The sequence below is a fragment of the Stylophora pistillata genome, chromosome 5 (assembly GCF_964205215.1).
Source record: "Stylophora pistillata chromosome 5, jaStyPist1.2, whole genome shotgun sequence".
Taxonomy (NCBI): domain Eukaryota; kingdom Metazoa; phylum Cnidaria; class Anthozoa; order Scleractinia; family Pocilloporidae; genus Stylophora; species Stylophora pistillata.
The window spans coordinates 32653718-32677914 of NC_142523.1; the positions used below are offsets into that span (position 1 = coordinate 32653718).

Below are 24197 nucleotides of genomic sequence, written 5' to 3' on the forward strand. Positions count from 1 at the left end.
TTCTCCCGCCCAGCCCTCTCACTCGGTCAATAAGTATCCATAGCCCGGCAGATATCAACTAAACATAATTGACTCGTGACAGGGGATATACAATCAAACTGATATAAATGCATGTAAATGTCCTTTAACTCTAAACCACATTCCCTCGACTTAAACGATACCTGGTAAATTGAGGAGTCTTTTATTAAGAAAAAAAAGGTTAAATTTTGGAATTTTGGAAACATTTTCCCTCACTGATGCAACCCTCCACACCCTGACAGTCAGTACTGCGCATGTTCTCCAGACTGTTCTCTTTATAGCGGGGCTCCCACGCGCGCTTCGCGCGCGTGATTCAGAGCCCCATTCCCATGGAATATGGTCAACCTCTTTTCGTTTGGTTGTCACGTGACTGACGTGACCGAGCGTACGTACCTACGTGCCTTCAGATTACAGGGGTAGGGTAGGGGAGGCTATCAAAACGAAGGAGGGGTGTCTCAGGCGAGTCTTGGTAAATGCACATCTTTTATGTTATCATTAATATTACGAACTTGGGAGTTCCGCTTTTAGGCTTGGCTAAATCTATATATCATTTCCTATGGTGCTAGCGAGGACAGTATGTTTAACAATCGAGAACTCATTTAGTTGGTGGTCATTTCATTTATTCCCGTAACCTTGACGCGTGATTCAGATTTGATGTAATGCGAAATCAAGTGCTAGTCGTCCTGGGGGGGGGGGGGGGGGGGGGATTCAAAAAAATGATATACCAGTAAAGCTCTCAATGAAAGGTTATGAGAATCTAGGACGTAATCACCAGGAGAAAAGTATTTTATTCTATAGAAATCTTCGAACTAGCTCAGTAACAAAAACAGATTAAATGTCGCAAAGATGAGGTTTTTTTTTTAGTTTTCGTTCAGGAGATAAGCGGCAAAATTTTCTTCCTTTACTGTTCTTCGCAAGCGGCAAGATACACTTCAAAATATCACAGAAATAAAAAGAAAGTGATCCATAGCTTACTTGGAAATAGAAACTGTTTTATTGTTTCAAAATCTTTCCTAAATAAACGCGTCAGTTTGGCGTGGATTGATAACTATTTTAATCAAAATGTTCAAGAATGTCTTTTTCAACGTGACTCTTATATAACATTTTTGTCACTCAAGTTTCGGTCACGCACTCCTCAAGTAAGGCTTCAAACAGTTCCACCAAACTCTAACTAAGTAGTTTCTGTTGTCAGCTCTTTATCATTTAGATACGAAAAGCAAAGCAATATTTTCTCGCCAAAGCGGACTACTGCAGTAAGTACCAAAGTCTAGTGTCTATCAGCGAATGTAGCTCTTTGCGTACGCGTTGTTTCATGACGAAATGTTCTTGCGTGACAACACTTTTCTGTAACAATATTCTTGTCACGCACTCCTTCAAAGGCAATTAAAGCTGCTTCTTTGTCCAACGAGAGGAAAACTCATCTCTGCACAATACTTCCCATATGAAGGCCGTAAACTATCCAGTGATTCACTCTCAAACACTTCAAGTATTTTAGAATTGTTTTCTTTTTTCCTCCTTTTGTTCCCTGAGTTCAATATTTCGTATAATTCTCACATCAGGGCACAACAGTCAACCTTAACTCGATTAATGTACTGTCTTTTTCGTGTTTCAAAATTCCAGTCTTTGAATCTCCTTTGTGTGTACGTTTTACGCCAAACCAAACCCTTCAGGGCACTCGTCCACTGCCTTGTTCAGCATGGACCGTAACTTGTCGTACGTCTCGTAGGCTGGGAGATCCAGCTGGTTAAAGCTGAGAAAAAAAAAAATCAACGACAACCATAAAATCCTCGATTCCGAAGACTGAGCAAAATAAGGCTATACCTTGCCTTCAGTACGGGGAATTCTTTTATTTTTCATTGTTTGAACGGTCCTCTACTACCCCTGTGTAAACGCGTTGTCTCAGTGAACAATCGCGAGTTTGCCACGCTATCTCCCTCTTTCTTGTAAGACACCTGTACTGCAAGCTAAAACTAAGCCGAACAATATGTGTAACATGTTCCGTATACAATGGAAAGATAAAATCAACCTACACGAAGTATGCAACATAGATAAGTGAAATTCATATTCTGAAATCATTCTATCCACGACACCTCGACGACAACTTCGAAAGAATTTTTTATCGTAGCATACAACATATCTCTTAAAATATACTGTACAGAAATGGAACGAGGAAAAGCTCACCATGTGTGCGCAGACGGTAACCTGTCCGTAGACCGATCGTCGCGATGAATCTGGAACTTTTGGAATCCATTCATCCCCTCCAAGGCACCAAAACCCTGCAAAGGAACCTTGCTTGTCCCTGTGACAAACTGAAGGAATTTTGCTCGGTCCGCCTGGTCAAACGAACGTAAGGCTCTCCAAAACCACTGGATCTGCGATAGAGAATATCAAAGAAATCAGTTTTCGAAGGTTTCAGATGGGGAATTATTCGTCCCTTTGGTGAGGAAAACAAACACAGAAGATTTACTATGAACCTCGAGTAAGGCATCAGACAAGATACTAGAAAAAGTGTCCCAAAATAGGTTCCATAAGGTAAGGGTCTCAGATGCAGGGGACCTACGATGAACCTTGCCTGAGGGGACACAATCAGGAAAAAAAAAGTGTCCCTTAATTGGGTCTCCTTTCAGTGGGGGAGGGGGGGGGGAGAGGAAACAGATATGAAGTTTTACGATGAGACTCGACTTATTGAACTACAACACATGAAAGTTAGTAATAGACGTTTCGTACCTGTAATGAGTTCTCCGTGTATTTGTGGTATTCAGTGTTCGCTTTCAAGTCATCCAAGTCAATGTTTGGAAGGCCGGAAATCAACAACTCGAGTTCTTGTTCATCGAAGATAGAAATCAGACGTTTAGGAATGATGTCGTAGAAACCCTCCAGGAAGGAGTCAAGCTGGTTCCTGATTGCTCCGGTCATTTTCATTTGACACACTCTTTGTACGTACTCTTTCTTGTTTTCTTCCGTTACGGCGATGTTCTTGCCGTTCTTAACCAGTTCGCGGACTTCTGACAAACCGAATTCGTGGACCTAGTAGAAGATTTTAGAGTTAAGAAGTCGAAGACAATTTCCCCCTAGCCGACAATTCAATTATATCCGATAGTTTCTAATTTCAAGGATACCTAGTTGTTGAAATGCCATGTAACACTTGAGAGATTTCACGATGAATACATTTTATAGTCTTGATGATCCGGACGGTCACGAGGAGCTACCGGCAATTGCCGAAGATGTCTAAGGCGTCACGCTATCACACCCAAAGATAATTCGACTTCAATGGTAGCCCTGGGACACTCCCACAAACAACGTTGCCAATCTTATGCAGGAGTTCATAAGTACAAAAAAAAAAAAAAAAAAAAAAAAAAAAATTGGATTGAATCTCCGAATAGATTTAAAGTTGTCTTATTCAATTCAATGTTTAGACAGTTAAAACCACTTACACCCTCTTAGAAACCTTAAAAAGCCGTTGAGATTCTATATTCGATAGCTTTCCGTCCCCTTGAAATCTTCCAGGTTTCATTCTCAAGAAAAACGTATTGGGGTTCTAAAGTAATTTACAAATGCGTGTCGAAAGCAATACGGGGTTGCATTGATTTTACTTCGATTCGTTTGGTCACCGGTCCAGAAAATTCGCCGCATTCTCTTAACCATACAGATGCAAAGGTAAACCACTTACGACTTGGTCACTCCGCTTTATGATTGGTCCAGAAAAATGGCACCATTCTCTTAGCCAATCACATACAAAGGTAAACCATTTGAAACTAAGTCACTGGCGTTTTCCCGCGCGTGAGAGCGGTTACCAAATTACTTTTGAGTTCTCAGTGGCTCGTTGTGACGCTAACCTTTGTTCTGGTTAGGCGTTGTGGTCAAATTAGATTTAGCTTTGCGAGAAAAAATGCGCTGTATAATACGTGCGTTACCTCAGTACTGAATGTGAGCTCCATGTCGATATCACTGATGTCGTGTTCCAGCAAGTAATGCAGACCCTGATACAGAGCGTAGTCGAACGACTCCAAGTCCGTGAAGTGCACAGGTTTGTCCAAGATGTGCTTGTAAAAAGACCGCGTGAAGAAACAATCCAACAGCTTGTTGTCGTAAATCGCCTTAGCCACGATCCTGCCGACGAACTTAAAGTAACTCAGATGGTTGGAGTTGCAGTTGGAACTGGCGTTTGGTTGATACGTTACTCTGTCCCCTGGGGAGGTCGTGAAAAGGGCGTAATTTGGGTTGAACATCTCCCGGGACATGATCACGAACCATTCCCTCAGAAGTCCTCCGGCATCTTGTCCTTCCTCGCCTTCGAACACTACATACAGTCGGCTCTTCATCTCTTCTGCACTTCGCCGGTGAAGCTCTCGGTACGAGTCCTCGAACACGTGTTCGCGTCGGACGTGGATCGTGAGGTCGTCTCGTCGGATTCCTTCGTCGAGTCGTTCGAGCTCTTGACGGAAGAAACGACGTTTGACGTCAAAGTCGAGCACTCGTGTATGATCAACTAAAACCGCGAACGGACCGTCGGCGAGGTGAATAGTGGATTGACGTAGGATTTGGTTCAACACAGTACGGTGCTTTTCTGTAAATAATAATAATAAAAAAAAATGCTTGTTTTGAGGTTCGTGCGCATTTTCCTCACGAAATTAACGACTTTTTCCATTTACTGTAGAGTAGTTGGTGCGAGAAACCGAAAGACAAAATTTTAAACCCCTTTGTACAGGGTACTTACACTTTTTCAGGAACCTAATTCAAGGACTTTCAAGGACTTTCTGGGTCATTTTCAAGGGCATTCGCTCTCAGATTCAAGGACATTTTGCATTAAGTAGGAACAAACAGAAATAAAAAACATTGCTCTTTATCACGTGTCAGACCTCACAATCGGACGCGGGACTTGAAGGAAAAACTCTATTTCGCGATTTGCGCCAGAAACTTACACTTTCAAAACCAAAAATAAAAGAAAACTTCGACTCATCTGCACTTATATTCAAGGACTTTTTGGAGTTTTTCAAGGACCTGAGACTAAATTCGAGGGTTTTTAAGTCCTTGAAAACAAAATTAAATTCGAGGACTTTCAAGGAGCGCGGGAACCCTGTACGTATACCTTTGGCGACGATTTTCATCTTCTACCAATGTCTAATGAAGTGTAAATTCTCCCCCTTTAGTGGAAATCTAGATTCAACACGAACTCTGTCTTACTTCATGCAATGAACCCAGTTTCCTTACCAGCGAATCTAAGGAACTTCTGTGTGTCTGATGGCAAATCTGACGTCACAGACGTGACTGACATCTGTCGGTTTGGACTCAAGGGGCCCGGGGATAGAGGTCCGGGGGAGGCAGGCATAACTTCTGCGCTCAATGATGATAATCGTTGACCGGGGCGCGGTTGTTCGCTTTGGCTTTGAGTCGAGGTGTTCTCCTACAAAGATAAGGGAGGAAGAAAATTGTCTCTTACTTTTAACTTTTGCAGCCTTACACCAGTATTGATATTCTACAGACAGTTTTCTTTGCATTTCCTCTTATACTGACAAGGAGGAGCTTCCTAAATTGGTGATCATTTCCTTCATTCTCGTGACCTTTACATTTGTTTCTAGGGTGATACCGTTAGGAGAAATTAGAAACCAGTCACTCTTACGGGTCAAAGCGTGCTCACCGCCCCCCCTCCCAAAAAAAAAAATACTTACGATGACCAGAAAATTTCCGACACCAGTTTTTGTTTGTTTGTTTGTTTGTTTTTTTAAGAACATGAGGGCACGCAAAACGAGCGAAGAAAGGAGATCGGCAGGAGCTCAACTGCGACAAATTTCTTCACCACTAAGTTTGTTCGTAGAAGGGCGTACAAATTTTGAAATAATAAAGATCTCTTGCTGCATACCGAATGGCTGTGCTTACACACTGAGAATTCAACTGGTGAGATCACTTTTTTCCCTGATTAAGCCTCCACACGCAAATCGACTGAAACACGATCTGGTAAGGGCGAGTGGTTCAAGCAAGAAAACGTAGGTAACAAAAAAAAAAAACAAACCACTTGTACTGGAGGGTAGGACGTAATTTTCGGCGGGATGGTTTTGGCCAAAAATGTCAAAGTAATTAAGATTTTTGTAACGGTGACAATTTTAGGCTTTTGTTTTGAGCAAAGTGCCATAAATGCAGCAATCACCTGTTTTTCTGTACCGTGGACAAGGAAGAAAGCCTCAACTGCAGGCTGCAGTACCAGCACAGCGTGACTGTCGGACGTTCGGCCCAACTCCGCCAAGCATTCGCCTAACGTCTCCCAAAGCTCCTCTAGGGTAATCTGCTCGCTCAGTAGCGGTAATTCGGGTTTGTTTGTACCTCCTGATGTCGACGAACCTGGTGAATAGTCGATAAATGTTAGTTTTCCTTGTAAATACGCTTATGTTGCAAGGGATATTTTCTAAATAACTTGGCTACTTTATCTACAAAAGGAATTTTTTTTTTTTTAACAATTTCCGCCCCTCTTTTTCAACACATCAAAACAACTCACCTTCCCCCTCCTGACCACTCCCGTCAGGTCGGTTTCCATCTTGACTCCTCTCTCCCTGAGGCGCCGGTTCATTCCGCGGTCCACCAGCCCTCGCTTGATCGCCATGGTGTTCGGAGCGCAGAGCACGCATGTGCGAGAATGCTTCAAAGATGGCTTCCGCCTCGTTTTCTATGGCGGCTATTACAGCACCCAGACCACGTGATCCTTGTACGAGGCGCTGTACTACTGAACTCTCATCTGCGACTAGAATTCGAAATAAACTGTCTTACAATACGGGCAGATTACGGGACGTTGCCGTATTTCAACCGAATGTATCGTCTTGATTGTCAGTGAGTTCTTAGTGACGTAGTGGGCAAAGCACTTGGCTGGAAAACTTGGAACTGGCTTGGATTTAAATCTTCCCCGGTTAACTGGGAGTTTCCCGCTCGTAGCAAATGATATCCTAACACTGCCAACATCAAAACATTCACTCTCCGCACTGCTCGTCATATATTTGTAATCATCTCAGCCGTAAGAATTTGGTGGGTAACCCTTTTACTCCAAGATCTCATTATTAATTCTCCTTGCTGTCTGCGATACAAATCTTACGATGATAGTTTGGAGAATTTAGTTATTGGATCGACAAATAATGCCCTTATCGATAATTTCTTTATACGCATCACTTTTCTGCTTGATATTGTGCTGATATTGTAAGGAGAAATTCTGTCTTGATCACCCATGGGAGTTAAAGAGCTAAGTCAGACATGATCCCCTATTAGATGTTGTTTTGTTTTGTTTTTGTTTTTCTCATCATACCTATGCACGAAAATTGAGGTCACATTCGAAGGCTAAAAAAGAGGTCATCCAGGGAGTAAAAAGAGTCAACGGTTTTTTTTACCTTTATTTGCAACACAGATATTTGAAAACAAAAGAGTGCAAACTCACCCCTCCTCTGTGTGCTTCTTGTTCTTGCCGACGTCGTCCCAGATGCAGTCTTCCTTGCCGCTTCTCTCAGCTGAAGAATCACTTTAAGAACTCTAAGTAGAAGTGCCTGACTGGAAGTCTTGCAAGTTAGAGCCGGCATGGACGGCAGATGAAGATCGTACCGCACTTGTCTGTTTTGCTGCCTGCCCCTTGAGCCAGCAGGCATTGTCGCCCAGCCAGATTGGTGACCGCCCCTTGTTGGCCTCCGAGGAGCACTGGGGAGTACTAGAGAGGCCGGTCTCTTGCCTATGAATAAAAAGTAGTAAAATAATAATCTGTCTACCGAAAAAAAAAATCCTGCGACTGTAGGGATTGAGGCATGCAACGTTTGCAAAAAATAGAGCTTGATCCCTGCGTTGTTGCACTATGAAGACAGAATTTCAAGTCATAGCTATTGCGTAGAGGAGCGAATGACATCCATAGAGGTCTGGAACGATCCTTATTCACCTATCTCGGACTAAGCTCTCATTTCTCGTTCAATTGAATCGAAAAATATAAACAACATTTTACCTTTTTTAAGGTCAGATTCGTCCTTCTGTGGAGCATTCCTATTATGTTCAACTAATTCACTTAGCAGCAGAGCTATGTTCTCTTGCAATGTCTGTCCAATTCGGCGAGCTCCCTCCAATAAAAGCTGTAATACACTGTCACGAGTTTGCGAGTTCAGACGAGAGACTTGGAGCAGAAGTGTGGTCGCATCCTCGAGCCCTTCTTCCGAGCACATCCCAGAGGTAAGTACGTTAACTACCAGCCGTAACTCGCCTTCCTTCACTATGGACGTTTTCTGATCTGGAATCTCCTTCCCCACGGACTCTGCCTCTACCACAGCTGTCGAAGTTGTCAGAAGTGAGCTTTCTTCATTAGAAGCCAGTGCATGCGGGCCAAGAGGAGGTGTCACCTCGACTATCATGGGCTCCGCCACCCCTGGATGGGAGGATGCCTCGCTGGGGTGGGACAGCAGCTCGTCAACAGACCCACCGTCGAGTGATTCAACCTCATGTGGTTCGCCTCCAGCTTCAGACGAGCGCTCAACGATCAATGACGAAGCCACTGACTCAGTTTCTGAGCAGGGTGTATCAACAGTCACATGATGAGGCGTTACGCTCTCCTCTGGAATTGTCACAGTCACATTTGTTACGGCTTCTGTGGAAATCATAGATTGCGTGACCGGTTCTCCTGTTGGTGCCTGCGTTGTAGTTTCAGCAGGGTCTGCTTCAGTAGCCGCAGTTTCGCAGCCTTCAGATTTTCTGCTTGATTTCACGGGCAAGTCCGGGAGCGCCGCAGACGTTACTGATAACAACCGCAAAAGCTTGTCTGTCACTACCACGCTTCCTTGTACGACAGGTTCATCAAGGGCACCTAAGAGCTGTCCGATGGGCGACAAAGAAAACTCCTCTAAAGGCGAATCTTTCGTCGAAGATAAACTACTTTGACTCGCACTTGTTTTCGCTGCACTTTTCCCTTTTCTTCCGCTTCCAGCGGTATCAAGTTTAAGCAAGATATCCCAAAAGTCTGTGCTGTCTTGGGAGGCAGTGCCTGCCGCTTTCCCCTCTGTCGACGAACTATCATCTTTGCTACATGATGGATGCAGTTTTGCAGCCGATTGAAACGGAGCAAAACTAGCAGGAAAGCTTTTCGCTAAGAACAATAACGCGTCAAGCACATGCTTACAAACAAATTGCGAGGCTTGAGGGTGTATGCTGACGTGTGTGCTGCGTTCTAGTCCAGCTTTTCCTTGCCGCTTAATGGCAAAAACATTTGCCCGTGATCCTAAAGATGTGCGCAAACCGAATGACAACCATGAATGTTGCTTCGACGCTTTAGGATCAGAAGAAGACTGCTCCCGAGTGAGTAGGTACTCATCGAGTCTACCTGGACTCTCAGTTCTGACGGGCTCGGACATCGACGAAGACGACACCTCCGCGTGCGATGAACTCTCTACGTAAGGAACAGGGCAAGAACCGTCTGAGGTTTGCCCACTAGTTCTCCTAAGAATCGAAATCATGGCACTTATCAGCCATGTTCGAGTTTCCTCGTGATAGCACAGATTTCTAAGCACTTTGTGCAAACGTCCAGTATTTAGACGAGGTTCCTCCACGAAGAGAAGCACCAGAAGGCACACCAGAGCCTCGTGATCCAATAAATGACGTCCAACTATCTTACGGTTTGGGGGAGGGAGGTACGACGGACCGTTTGAAAACCCTGTGCCTCTGCTACTCAGCCCTCCCCCCGTGGGAAGCAGCCTGGCAAAATGGGACCCTCCCCCGTGGCGCGACAAGGCGGAGTGACGCAATAGAGCAGAAATCGCCGAAGCTCTGTCTCCACTTCCGAAGTTAAAACGCTCCTGCAGCAGCCTGTGGTGCCTGGCTTCTATTTCTCTCCGGAGGGTCTGGGCTTCGGAGGCTAAGTCAGTCGGTAGTAAAGGAAGAAGAGAGTCGTCAATGTCTGCCAAAACTGTTTGCCGCAGGGAGGGGGCTAGGTTACGAAGGAAAGAACCCGGATCAACAGCTTGCTCAGGAGTGGCGGTTTGGATGCGTCGTCTTTCTTGTTCAATGCGTTGCTGCTGAAGGACCTGGAGAAAGAAGTTAACTCAGACCCCTAAGAATGACCAGGATCTAATTTCTCCTTACAATATCACCCCTGAATTGCATATTACAGTCACCAGAAAAAAAGTAAATGATCACCAACTACAGCAGTGGCTAGTGATATCTTAGATGTTACGACAATTTCAGTTTGTTTACTAGCCAAACCAGACTTTCTTCTAGTCTGTGGCTAGTTGGTCACCGTTAGTGTCGAGCCCTGCAAGTTCAAGATTGTCAACCAATTTCTATTTGTCAGTACCGTTCGAAATGACTGTACACAATGACTAAACAGTGTTCTCCTTTTCCGGCGATAACTGGTAAAATTTCACCGCGAGTAATTCCTCTTAATACCGCCTAAAATCCCTTTGAATTTTTCAAAATTGAGCAGGTAAAAGGATTGCTCTACCTATTCGGAAAAAGTTTTTAATTGTCGTGCTCAAAATAAGGGATAACACTGACTTTAAATGCTGGCATAAAGAAAAAGGGAGCCACCGAAAATAAACAACCTAAATTATCCCTTCAAACCGAACACCAACACTGCATTAAACAAAGGGAAATATAACGCTACAAAACACCGAAGTAAATTGATGTCTTTTTTTCCCTCAGCGCTCATGATCCGCCTGCCAAGCATATATACATTACGTCCGTTTGCAATAAATAAATTCTGCAAGATTTAACCAGCGAAAGAAAGCAATGTTGTAACACGGAAATAGGCGACAATACGGCTTTACTGTGGGAATTGTGTAATGCAGTGTAGCTATGCAGTAATTGCGGTCGAATATAATAGGTTTATTTGTCTTAGCCACATCGGATATGGCTAAGAAATCGCGAAATTCAGCTTGTTAGAAAATTAAAGTAAGAGTAGAATTGCTAGGTTTTCATTCCCAGGAGACAAGCAGACGCACCTCTTCTTGGACATCAGGAGGCAAAGCTGCCAGAAATTCAGGGCTCACATTGAGGTCAGTGTTTCCCTCATTTCCCTCGGCTGGCGCAGTGTTCCTCTGTGAGGCTGGAGGGGGATGCAAGCCTAACTGCTCAGCAAGCACCTCGCGCCGAATGGCCTCTGGTAAGGCTTCCAGGAACGAAGGATCTACTCCGTCAGGGATCGGGATCCCATCTATTGTTAAAGCCGCAGCTTCCCCGCTAGTTCCCGGCTCCTCCGTATCTGCTGCAGGCCCAGCTTCTGCTTCTGCCTCTGCTGTTGGCATGGTAACGACGGCTTGGGATGGTTCTGTAAGGTCAGCTGAGTGAGTAAAGTAGTCTAGATTTAACCCCATGACCCCTTAAAGGGACCAGCATCTAATTTCTCGAAACTATATCAGCCCTGAATCTCACACAACGATCACGAGAACAAAGGACATGATCAAGAACTAAAAACAGGTATTTGTTATTAAACAAATTCTCCTCGTCACCACCCTCGGAAATGTATGGAAAACAGTGTAGAGAATATACACGCTAATGTCAGTATGTCAATGGTTAAGCTTTCAAAAACAACCACAAAAGAAGCTCAATACCTTAAAGTGCCACTACGACGAAAATTTTTGTCTTTGGTTTGACAATTTTTAACGCCAATCAAGTTAATATGGTTAGAATTGTACTATGCGATAGTTTTTAGGTCGATGGAAGCGAAATACGCCTTGATATAGCTGGCCGAAATTCACGAAAAACCCGCCCGCAATTACTCAGCTCGCAAACCGAGAGCCAGCGACTGAACTGAAAAGCGGTTTACGCATGAGTTGGCCAGTGACGTCATATGCACACTTTCGCATCGTGCTTCGTGTGTTGTGAGGGATTCCACAGTGAAAATTCTAGGCGTTTTATAAGATGTATTCTTCCTTGAATTCTTCTTCCAAATGGCCTACAAATTTAGCCACGTTTTATAGGTCGAGCTGCGCATCTGACGTCACTTCCGAAAGGCTCCAACTAGTGCCAACTCTTTTTGCCACACTCGGCCATTTTTTAATTGAGTAATGGCGGGCGACCAAAAACGAAAACAAGGTTGAAATAATCATACTTCCCGTGAGAATTTTGCGATTAAACTTGGCATGGTAAGTGTTTCTTACGTCTAGTTCCCAGAAGCGAAAAGAAAAGGCAATGCAAAGTTTTGATCATAGTGGCACTTTAACACTATAAGTACTTTTGCTACCCAACTGTACAAAGAGTACAAATACCACACGAATAGAGTACAAACATACTACGATATTGTACAGTTGGTTATTTTGTACTGTAAAAAAACCCTGTTTATAGATCGGCTATGCACGCTACCTGCTTTGCTTTTCCTGCCTTATGAGAAATGAGCAGAAACACTTGGCAAAAAAATAATAAAAAAAAAAACCGTTGCACAATAAACAACTTACATAGTATTTTTACTCGTTGCTTGTATTTTAACTCGCCGTAGGGTTCGTCAAAATACAGCACAACTCGTAAAATAATCAGCGATACTACACACCGAAACGTCTAATAAGATATATACTGCGAACAGATCTTTGTCAATACTTACCGCTTGGGGCTGTAGTCGTCCCTTCTTCTTCAAGAGCCATGGGAGAAGAATCGCTCTCCTGCTGTACAGCCTGTTGTTCTGTGCTTTCAGCTTCAGTAACTGAACCCGGACGGCTCTCGATAGCTGATGTGGCAGCCTGCCCTGCAGTTCTTACACCGGCGACTTCTGCTGTGGCTGCACTGATGATATCTTGAACAATGGAACTGGCTGGCGTAGCCGGTACTACGGCAGGAGACACAGAAGAGGCATGCTCTTCACTTTCATTGACGGGGGTAGAAGTTCTTACCATCGCTTCATCGCTGGATGATGCAGGTGCCTCAGCAGAAGGTTCATCCATGTACATTCGTATTAGCATAGATGCATCTTCTGTGGGTGTTGGCTCAGACGGCGTAGCTTCAGCCTCCCTTACTGTATCCACTGACTGCTGCTCAACCTGCATCACTTCACTCTGTGCTTCAAATGCACCCTTTGCCTCTCCTTCTGCAGACGTACCCTGTCCCTCCACAGCTGTTGATGACTCTCCACCACTTTCTTTTTTGCCTTGCTTCTTTTTCTCTTCCTCCTCCTTCTTGGTAGCGGCTGCTTTTGCCTGGGCCTCTGCCTTCTTCTTCTGCTCTTCCTCCCTACCTTTGGCGATTTCTTCAGCTTGGTATTTCAGCAAGACGGGCAAGATTTCAGGCTTGACCGCAGCTACGCAGTAATGAACGCCTTGTGCGTCCAAAATCTGGCCTTCTTCTGCCCAGCGAGTTAAAGCAGATGGTACTGAAGACGCAGCACCCTCATTGAAGTTTTCAAAGAAGATCTCATCTGGTCCGCCATCTTCAGTGGTTCTTGCAATAACTTGTATCTCATCTTGAACCAAATGCCTGCCTCGGTGGCTTACACCTGCAAAGGAAATAATTCTTATTCACCTGTCGTTACTCGACTCAATTGAACGTCACTGTCTGTTAGTGATACGAATTTTCTGGTGTAGTTAGCGGACATAACCCGAGAAAATGTCAACAAATGACCCTGCATCGAGAATGGTAAGCCCATTACCATCCATTCACCGACGTAACAGGGTGGTGAGAACGGAGAAAGAAGCGTAAACAGCTAATTGGCGATTTTATTTCTGTAATTGTACACGTGTACAATTACAGCTTTTCTTAAGGCTGGAAGTCCTTGTCAATGCCGCAGTTTATAAAATAACACCTGACTGACACACAGACTCCTTGTTGCCGTTTGTCTGTTCGGTAACGGTACATGTGACGTCACAATATGGAAAGAAAAAAATTTCAAAAAAGCACGCGAGGCGTTGCCGTGTGTGTCACCAATGCACCAGATGCCCAGATGATTCACATTTTCCTATAAATCGAGCTAGAATTAGAGTATTGTATGAGCGTTATGCCTTGCTTGCTCTTGCTCTTTACCATCCGAATGAACGTTATTTCGGCCATAAGCCAAATAATACACATGTCTGAGTATTGCAGCTACAACTTAAGGGAAAAAAAGATAAAAGGGAACTACTATAACTCAACACTTACTCGTGTTAAACTGCAGTCCATCGGAAGTCTCCGGCCCAAGGAGATTCTGAATAACAGCAGGTAGAGGAGGTTGAGTCACGCCTTGAGGATGCGATGAATGGACCGACTGTGACTGCTGGGTGTGGTGCCTGGGGGTCACGCGGAGGCCGTGTACACGAGACAGCCGCTGTGCCATGCTGGATATTGTCTCGGGTTCATCATCCTGGGACATGGTCATCATGAACGTGCCTGCAAATCTGTTGCCATGAGGACCACTCACAAACTCCAGATGACGACCTAAACAACACCAAGACACAAAAGATGTTTTTTCTAGGATTCACTCTAAAATACTTCGCTGCACATAAACTAATTGACTAACAGAGATTCGTTAGAAATATGTCAGAAACTTGTATCTGGTATATCACTGACCCGAACCTTCATCGAAGGGGAGGTAGACTGCATCTTCCTCGTAGATTCTGAAGGAGTCGTCTCCTATCATGTCAGCGCCATCTTCATCCATGTCGCTGCCACCCTCATCCTCATCCTGGTCATCGTCGTCTTCTTCTCCCTCTTCCTCCATCACATCAACTCCACTGGATTCCTCCATCACTCCACCCTCTCTGGCACCGATACCACCTAAAGAATACAACAATTTTCCGATGGGCGTCGATGGCAATTTTAGATTGCGTTGATTTTATTTCACCTCGCTCTGTGAAATTTTTACTTCACTTCTGCAAATTTTCAACCAATCCGATGCTAACCTAAAGCCATTCGCAACTCAGTCGTTGACGTTTTTCCCGCGCTTCGGGCAGTTTTACTTCTCTTCGGTCTGTGATGGTCTAGAAAAGTATACGTTAAATTTATAACCAATCAGACGCAAAACTAAAACTAACTGTAACTTCGTCATTCGCGTTTTGATGCGCTTTAGTCAGTATCCTGGTTTTTACAACAGGTTCCAACCGACTCCGATAGTCTCCTTTGTTATAATCGGCCGCTCAATTAATTTAGCTTTAGTTCTACGAAACTCAGTCGAAAAACGATCTACACGAAACTAACTGATACTCAGTTTTTATCACAGCGAAACAAAAACAAACTGATTGGTTTCAAAATATGGTGTTCCATGTTGTCTATAAACTTTTCATCGTTTATCTTCTTTAGACTTACAGACGGTTACGAAACCGTAGCATAAAAACTTCCCACAACTCCTCTAACGTTTTCCACGTGAAAACTGCGACAAAAAGGCAAAAAGGTTGCAGATACTTCTCAGCCCGTTTGCTTGTTCCTCTGTAAGTCCATCTGCGCAATTTCAGCGTAGCTTTCTAGCCAACATTTTCAATTCGTGCTAACTCCTTTCTTATTATGACTGCACAAAACCAATACAGTGACGAAAAACCAATCCAAAGTAATTAATCACAAGAAAGGTTTACATTATCATTAGCCAATGAGAACTCAAAGTGAAAGACAAGCAAACTGCTTGAAGGGCGGGAAAACGCAAATAACCTAAAGGGCGGCAAAACGCAAATAACCTAGATTGTTTTTAGTTTTGTATCTGATTAGTTACGAGCATGGTGCGAGTTTTTTTTTGGACCAATCACAGAACGAAGGTGAGCAAAACCAAAGTAGTCCCGGATTTACTATATCTGGCGAAGTCGAATCATTCCTTCACAGCATCCGACCAGTATCGTAGCAAAGGACACGCGAGTGAGAACACTGTTGAACGTGAAAACAAAGATTTGCTCGAATCAACAAACCTCCTGTGTTGTTCCCCATGCTGATTTCTTCCTCGTCCTCGTCGTCATCTTCATCGTCATCATCATCATCATCATCGTCGTCGTCATCGGCTAAGTCATCATCATCGTGATCCTCATCATCATTATTACCAGTCGGTTCTTCAAAAGTGATCACCATAGTTTCATCATCGTCTCCTCCTCCGCCATCTTCCTCTCCCTCTCCTTCGTCCGTGTCGTCAGCCACCCCTTCCCCGCCGCTGTCCTCGCCATTCGAGGAGCTGTGGTCGTCATCGTCACTGTCACTGGTGTTGGGGTCGATCACATAGGTGGTCTCCTCTACCACGCGGCCGTCAGCCATACGACGGGTCATCACATGTTCGGCAATAACGCCACTGTCCATGTCTGAGTAATGTGATTAAAGATAATTACAATTTTGTATAAATTTCTTTTTTGTCGGCACACAAGAGGTAGCCTGTGTACAGCCGCCCCATCCCCTCAAAAAAATCGGGGAGGGAGCGTCTGTGATTTACCGTTGCCAATTGTGTATGGGAATAACCTTGCATAAATTAAAAAAATGGTTTCCGCTGACCAAAATTTTCGTGGTGTCTCAACTCATTCCGATTTTCAACTTGACGGTCAATGTGACTACTTTTCATCGATCAATTGAGAGTGTTTGCGACCTTTTTAAAAATGCTTCACTCTATACCGAGGAAAAAATGTCTTCAAGCACTTTTTGAAGGAAAAGACGTGTATGCAAGTCTTCCCACTGGATACGGGAAATCATTAATCTTGTGGGGAATTAGTGAGGGGCCCACACTATCACTGTTCTCTTCCAGAATTTATTTTCAAAAAGCAGACAGAACAATATTACACGAGGTCTCTTACCGACCATAAAACTACTCGCACTGGTTTTCTTATATCATGAACACACCTCGATGAAGACGTAAGTTGATTGGCTTTAAAGTCCTTCCCAACAGAGATAAACAATCTGATTTATCGGAGCAGATAGATCGTGACACTCGATTTCCGGCAGATAATTTTGAATCGTTACAATACAAAATATCCTGTTTCCGACAATCTTTTATGCTACCCCAATCGTCGCCGATGAGCTGTTCTCGCGTCCACGTGGCAGTAGTAAAATAATTGTGATTTCACCGCTTCAAACGTGATGGTTGAACAAGGAGTAGGATTCGCTTTAACGGGTGACAGGAAAACGGAAGAAGAAGAAGATTTCGAGCTGATAATCTTTCGAATCGTAGACTTCACAACACAAAGATTCGTCAGAAGAGCTCTTTGTTTCTTTAAAGTCGACAGGCAATTTATGAAAATGTAAGCGGAATCTATAGACAGTTTACACTCCAGCGACTCCTCCCAGACGTTAAAACTCGAGCTGGGTTAGTCAACGAGATTTTTATCTGAATTCTGAACGAAGTTTTTCCCACAAACACACAAAAACTCATCGCTAATTCGCGCACATGTTATTGTGAGAGCAATGTGTACTTTGAGACAAGGCTTCACATTTCAGAGGTCAATTCCTGCGAAACTGATAACCAATCGAAACCCTTGGTTCACATGATGTAGTGATCTACGAGTGACAGCCAATGAGATCATTTTCCGCACATTCCGGGAAAAATCACGCGGTCCCCATACACGATTAGCAACTGTAAATCACAGACGCTCCCTCCCCGAATTTTTTTGAGGAGATGGGGCGGCTGTATACAGGCTAACAAGAGGATCAGGTTAGCAAAGAGTTTCAGGATTACAGTTTGTAATTTGCGGTCTTTAACAAAGTGACACACTTCGTTATGTGGGGCTGACACTTCGTTTTCGTTCTTCTTGGTTTTCTTTTTTATCCTATGCCTTCTTGCGGAAAGATTATCGGTATAGTTTATCTACGAAAGCAAGTCTTTAAAGTAGGATACCCTTAAAAAACCGAAGGGCAAGGGGGGTAATTAAGGTTAGGAGCAGGGGGGCATCTGGTTTTGACAACAGGGTGTACTTTGACACAGGGGAATACTCCCACCCCCCTACCCCTCAAAAGGTGGGACCGCCTCTAGCTTTGGCCAAGATCTTCTAATCCAAAGATTTAGAATTCACAAAGTGGCTTGGAGTAGTAAACCTACTGGGAGGAACGAACGAAAGTAAAAGAGTCTCCCATAAGAAAATCTCACCTTGCCCTGTCTGGCCTTCGTTACTATCTGAGTGCAGTAATTCGTCCACCATATCCTGCAGTTCTTCAAGTTCCTCTTCTGAAGCCATAGGAATAATTGACCTGCCGGAGATTTCAGCGAGTCCCCAAGAATTGGAACTTTGCGCCTCGTTGTCAGGTGGAGGTTCAGGTGCTAAAGAACCTTCATTCACGGTCACTGGAAAAAAATTCAAATGTATCAGATTCGAGTCTCGTTCTAGGCCTAAACTAGTGCTCAACTGCGAACTGCATGGTGCAATTTTCGAATGAATAAAGTAATACCAGCACCACAGGAATCCGAACGGCCAGTTACAGCATTTTCTGACCAGGAAACTTGCACTGCTTCCTTAACCAATCTCCTTCCAAACCAAATACAATAAGATCTTGTCACTCCATTACTTCAGATCTCAAAGAATACATGAAGTTAATCATGATTACTTGCGAATTAGCATTTAACATTTAAACACAAATTTTATACGCCACAAAATTTATGTCAGGGTACTAATCCTGGGCAAACTTTTACGTGTACTTTATCTAGTTACGTCAGATATATCTACTGATAAAAAAAGTTGAGCAGTTTTGATGTGCTGGGGTAAATCTAACAACGATAGCGTTTTAGTTAGTTACCTTGCTCAGATGTAGAGTTTGTAGATTGTTGAGTATCCTGTGCTCCTTGTTCAGCAGCTCCACCGGATGATTGACCTAAACACAGGGTCACGTCGATTACATTACAAAGAAACGACAAGGAAATATGAGAATAAAATATTCACGGATAGTGTTTGGTCAAAACTCACGCAATCCTCAATCCACCTATCAAGACTAAAACCAATCGCGACTTAACTGCACTAGACCGAAAAGCGCCCTAAGCATGAATACAATTCGTTGCAGAGCAGCCCTGGGGAATCCATAGACACAACAACTTACAACTTGAAGATTCCTGTCGAGACTCTGACTCCGTCGTTGTCCCTTCCCCACTTCTTGCCTGTGGATCGACACCGATAACTCTTTCTTTAGTAGCCACCGATGGGGCTGCCCCCGTACTCTGCTGATTCACCACACCAGATAACTTTTCCATGGGCTTTAGCAGGCAGTTAACTGTGGTCACAAAATTAGGGTTAGCCAGGTCTAAGCTGTGAGGAACTCGAGCTAAATCATTCACTAGACCTTTCTTGAGCAGCAACTTCATAACATTGTTGGGCTGCTGTGATGCTGTGTGTTGCGCAGCAGAGTGTGGGCCGTTCTCAATCATGGTCTGCACTAATGTGAAGATCGCTTGAAGTCTTGAGTGTTTCGTTGTAGACTCTGGTACGTTCAACGCCCGACTAAGAGACGCCTTCATCTCTGCTATGAGGGTCTGCTGTGCTTCGGGTGCCTGGTGGCAGGTAGCAATGGTAGCGAGGAGAGTGCGAGCGCACGATGGTGTGTCTTCGTTATCACTTGATGTTCCTGATGGGAGAAGGTGGTCCAGAACGAAGGCTAGCACCGATCCTTCGTACTATTGAAAAAAGGAAAAAAAAAAAAAAAAAACAGTCAGCAAGTCAGGTAGTAATTCAATCGGTCAGTATAAATGTAGGCGAGTGGGTCTTTCATTCAGTCCGTCCGTCGATTAGTTGGTTGGTCAGTCGGTCACTACGTCAATCAATCAGTCAGGTGGTCACTTAGTCAGTCAGTCAATCAGTTAGTCAGTCAGTCAGTCTGTAGGCAAGTCAGGATCTGACTCACTGTACAACATGACTCACCTCTGATGCTGAAGACAGCTTAGCATTGTGACTATAGTCTGTAATAAGTTGCGCTACTCCTGAGTAAGACTTAACCAGCTCTGCTAGCAGCTTTAAAATGGCTGACTTTGATAACAGAGGCTTGGATGTGGTCTGTACATCTTTGCTAGAATCCTTGTTTTCTTCCTTAGAGTTTTCCTCTTTCTTTTCTTCAACATTCAACAGTGAACCGCCTTGGCTGCTGTTCTGCGAGGAGTCTGCGTTTGAAACCACAAAGACTTAACTTAAACGACAGCTAGTTTAGGAAAAGCGGTGATGAAATGGTTAGCGTGCCAGAATCCGAATCGAAAAGTCCAGTTTAAAGGCCAAGCAAGGCCCATTGTGTCGTGCTTTACGATAAGACACTTTAATCTGTCACTGGCTCTCTCCACGCCTGACATCTGGACCCAGTTGTTCGAAGGCCGATTAGCGCTAACCCAGGCTTAAAATTTAATCCGGGTTTCTTTACTTCTTTCTTCAAAAATCCATTTTCCTTATTCATTTTGAAGCATCCAATTATCAAATTTCACACTAGCCTTGGGTTATCTTAAACCAGCTTTGAACGACCCAGCCCCGCTTTGTAGATTTGTCACTTCGACTTCCTCTGTAAAGTTTGTCCCAGAAAATCTAAGTAAGTCAATTCCCTGACCTGGCCATTTTGCATTCCATTGTAAGTTTGTCTCGAGAATTTGTTACAATAATCCAAAGCACAATCCTACAATGATTGATTTTGATATTCTCTTCGCCTTACCGCTGAGCAATGTATTAAGTGAGCAAAGAGAAGACATGCATTGATCATTTCACGTACATGAGTCAAATCAAGGCACATAACTTACCAAGAGCCATTTCTTCGACTTCGACATCCTCCCCGGTAAGCTGCCTTGTGTACGCTGGAAGCTGCCTAGCCGCCAGATTCTGTTGAGAACTCTGGGCTGCAAAGCGAGCGATCAGGTCTCCAACCTGCCCTAACGCACGCCCAAACTCTCCCAGCACTTGGCTGTCAGAGCGCGCCATTAGTACTCCCCTATTATCTATTGTCCTGGTTGTATTGTCCGACGCACATAACACATTCAACAAGTCATAGACGACGCAATGAACCTGCTTTGCCACGGGAGGTGGCTTTGAAGGTTTCGCAACGACAGCAGCTTTGACAATCTGTGCGTAATTCACGGGTAAGTTCGTGTCGCCGGCTTCAATCATTGTTCGGCGTAATTGCGGCGTTATAGCTAAACGAAGTGAGTTCGTGGCTACTTCTTTGAAAAGTCCAGCATTGCGACAAGTGGCAGGTCCTAGAACTCGTAAAACATAATTGATTTCCTTTGCTCCTGGTGAGCTTTGGCTGACGCCAGTGACTGGACTACTAACACTGCTCGAAGCGGAGGACCGCACAACTTTCTCCATGGCATGTTTCAAGTTTTCTTCGTCTTCCAGTACGTGTCGAAGAAGGAGAGTTGCCAGCGTACCAAATCCAGTTACTTGGGAGTCTTGTGTTAGTAAAAGCAGAGCTCTTGCTCCACCTTGATCAACGAACTGCACTGCGTATTTATGCTCTTGAGTGAGTCTGAGGCACAGTTTGAGAACTGCGTGTAAGGTGTTTGGTGATACAGGAATACCAATTAACCATGTACAGCACCTTAAATGGAAAAAAAATTGTCTAAGTGCAGGCGAGTAAAGCTTAAAAGGGGTCCGAAATCTTGGTAAGGTTGGGTAGCCTGTACACTGATAAATCAATGCGCGAGTCAAAGTTTGTCCTCGAGGTGACCTCGAGGACAAACGAGGAGAACATACCTCTCTCGTGTTTCTTCCTGGCAGTTGTCTTTGCTCGAGCTCGCCGCTTTTCATTTTCCGGCAAAGCGACTTTTTTGTTAGGTCACTAGCAGCTCATTTGAACACGACGAAAGAGCTGTTGATTTAGATCTTTCAAAAGACTGAATCAGATTATCAATCTCTAACATACCTTATTATAAGAGCTTTTTGGTCATCTGTCAAATGTTTCATACAATATCCCTCGGCCTTGTAAGGTTTACATTTATCTGAAAAATAATTATCAAAGAACGTCAGCTTACTTGCTTCATCCCCATGGGGCGCGTTTCGATTACATAACTCTTTGACTACCAAGATCTAGCCCCTACACATTTCCTTGTAAACTAGTTACGAGAATTTGGTGTTAGATCAAAATAGCAACTTGTGCCAGATAAGTAAGAGTATTCTCATTACCTGTTTATTGGACAATGTATGGATATTATAGGGAGGTAACATGTTAATCACTTCTAGGAGTTTGAGGTTAACATGCAGACGGCCACCGAAAGGATAGGCTCGATTTCCAAAGTTTTCTTGGGTCTAGTCTGTGAACCTTCCGAGAAATACCGCGGTTGTTGATAGAGCCTACCAGAAGCGCAATGTAACAGCTTCTAATGCGCTTTTAAATATAGAGGATCTCTAGTGAAGGCGCCAAGGAAAAGAACGCAGCGGTGCGCTACGCGTTAAAGAGCTCCCTAACCTTAAAGCATGCAATTTACGTTCATGGCGGGAAAACACACGTCACCAAGTCGCCCCTATTTTTTCATCTTGCATCTGATTGGTTGAGACGAAGGTGCATGTTTCCTAGACTAATCAGAAGGCGAAGTACTGGGAAACTGCCTCAGTTTCTTACCTGAACTACTCTTTTCTTGTTTGTCTTTCTTCGCTTTCTTGCTTCCCTTTTCCTGTAAGTTGGTCGGAGGAGCTTCAGTACTTCCCTTAGGACCATCAGTGATCCTGCTGTTTGAAGAGCTCTCCGCCTCACCTTTGCCGCTTCCTGAACCACCATTGCCTGGATTAGTGACTGCTTCCAGCATTATTGGACGTCTATTACCAGAGTCTTCATTGACCTAGGGTCACAAAATTGAAAAATAATGCAATATCTCCACCAAAAATCAAACTTTGACCTAAGGAAAAGTGAATCTTTTAGTAACAAAAACCGTGGTTCGAATGGCAAGTCATAAAGTTTTCCGTCAAGTTATTGGCGGCCTAAATTTGTTCACAATTCACTGTTGATGACCTGTGTGGTATGGTGAAAACCCCAACCACACATGGATACCATTTTCCGCACATCTCTAACCACTGACAAGAGCAACGGGTTTCGCTGTGAAAGACGCACTCATAACATATTGAGGACTAAGAAGCACTTTCTCCCTCTGATTTCCAAAAATGAGAATCTTATTACAAATACTTGGCTGACAACTTTTTGTAGTTAAAAGAATTTCATTTGATATTAAGACATTTTTTAAAATCATTCCTATGAGCGCAGAAAGCGAAAGGGGAATACTGATCGCATTGTTTGAGGTATCACATAGAATTATATTGACGAAACAAAGAAAAGTTACTCTAGCCACGCGTATCACATAGTAAAATGACTCAAGATTGCACTCAAAGAAAGAAATTCTCACCTGAACCATTGTGGAAAAGTTCACCAAATAACGCCGTCTTCCTGCCATGAACCTGGAAAACCAAAGAATCTTTGACCTAATTTGTAACTAAAATCAAGAAGAACACTACAAAGTCTTCAGTCTTCAATTCAACGGTTCAAACTTAAGATTCTCCCAACGGATTCAAAAGGTATCTTATTGATGAAAATTCAAAGAATTTGGTGTTTGATCAGCGCTTACCTGACCCGCGAATCGCCATTTCTGTAAGCTGCATCGATAGTTGTGTTGTTGTTAACGTTGTAGTTGTACCAGCGACCACTGCGGTCATCAAACCATTTCCAGGCGTGCGTCGTACACTTGGAAGGTTAAAAAATATCGAAAAGAAATTTAATAAATAGAATTCGTTCTGTTCGGTAAGAAAATCATAATCATAAACCATAGATATAAACATTGAGATACAATGAAATATATGAAGTTCATATATCTACTGCGAGGATCGTGCATCATATGTAGATATAAACATTGTTAATTACGGCGAGGCACTGTTAATAAATAAGAAGGGAACCAGTATTTTTACCTTATCATGAAGTTGTTTCCGCTTGGTAGTGACTGCCATCTTTTCATGGGTATCCAACAAAAGAAGCAGTGGAGATAACCAACTGGATAGTAGGAAACAAAAAATAAATAAGTAAATAAATAAAATAAAAATAACGGTATGTGCTTATTAAGAACCACATACTACAAAACTAGCCCCAGTACACAGTTCCACATGTGATAAGGCATCTTCACAACTTTCTCTCAAACTCTAGCTGCTACACACTTCCTTGTAAATTAGTTTCGAGAATTGGTTGCTAGATCAAGACAACAACTTCTACCTGATACGTTTTAGTCTTCTCATTACCTGTTTGTTGGATAATGTACGGATATCATCGGAAAAGTTACACGTTAATCTCTTCTATGTTAAGTTAGAGGGTTAGGGCTAAAAATCTATCCAACACTTGTAGGTCCGTCTTTTAAAATCCTAGTCGTTCTTTTCCATAAATATACCTTCGCTGCTCTC

The 24197-nt window shown here is 43.5% G+C and overlaps 1 protein-coding gene across 3 annotated transcripts in view; it reads right to left on the reverse strand.

The window, feature by feature from the left end:
- Positions 1-786: 786 nt before the first annotated feature.
- LOC111342278 (E3 ubiquitin-protein ligase HUWE1) overlaps positions 787-24197 on the reverse strand; it is a 50921-nt gene continuing 27510 nt past the window's right edge. The window contains exons 38-61 of one of the 3 annotated variants that reach the window (XM_088759303.1): positions 23715-23796; positions 23378-23493; positions 23159-23210; positions 22384-22600; positions 21688-21763; positions 20567-21363; positions 19713-19948; positions 18898-19468; positions 18601-18675; positions 17957-18151; positions 15807-16187; positions 14491-14691; positions 14077-14352; positions 12554-13438; positions 10959-11296; positions 7982-10043; positions 7433-7717; positions 6509-6751; positions 6164-6354; positions 5230-5422; positions 3933-4585; positions 2746-3045; positions 2200-2390; positions 787-1768 (exon numbers count right to left, since the gene is read on the reverse strand). In XM_088759303.1, the coding sequence (XP_088615429.1) occupies positions 1666-1768; positions 2200-2390; positions 2746-3045; positions 3933-4585; positions 5230-5422; positions 6164-6354; positions 6509-6751; positions 7433-7717; positions 7982-10043; positions 10959-11296; positions 12554-13438; positions 14077-14352; positions 14491-14691; positions 15807-16187; positions 17957-18151; positions 18601-18675; positions 18898-19468; positions 19713-19948; positions 20567-21363; positions 21688-21763; positions 22384-22600; positions 23159-23210; positions 23378-23493; positions 23715-23796 (8719 nt within the window). In that variant the 3' untranslated portion in view covers positions 787-1665. Of the gene's footprint in view, positions 1769-2199; positions 2391-2745; positions 3046-3932; positions 4586-5229; positions 5423-6163; positions 6355-6508; positions 6752-7432; positions 7718-7981; positions 10044-10958; positions 11297-12553; positions 13439-14076; positions 14353-14484; positions 14692-15806; positions 16188-17956; positions 18152-18600; positions 18676-18897; positions 19469-19712; positions 19949-20566; positions 21364-21687; positions 21764-22383; positions 22601-23158; positions 23211-23377; positions 23494-23714; positions 23797-24197 lie in introns of all 3 variants that reach the window. The other 2 variants (XM_088759304.1, XM_088759302.1) reach the window with 2 other exon arrangements.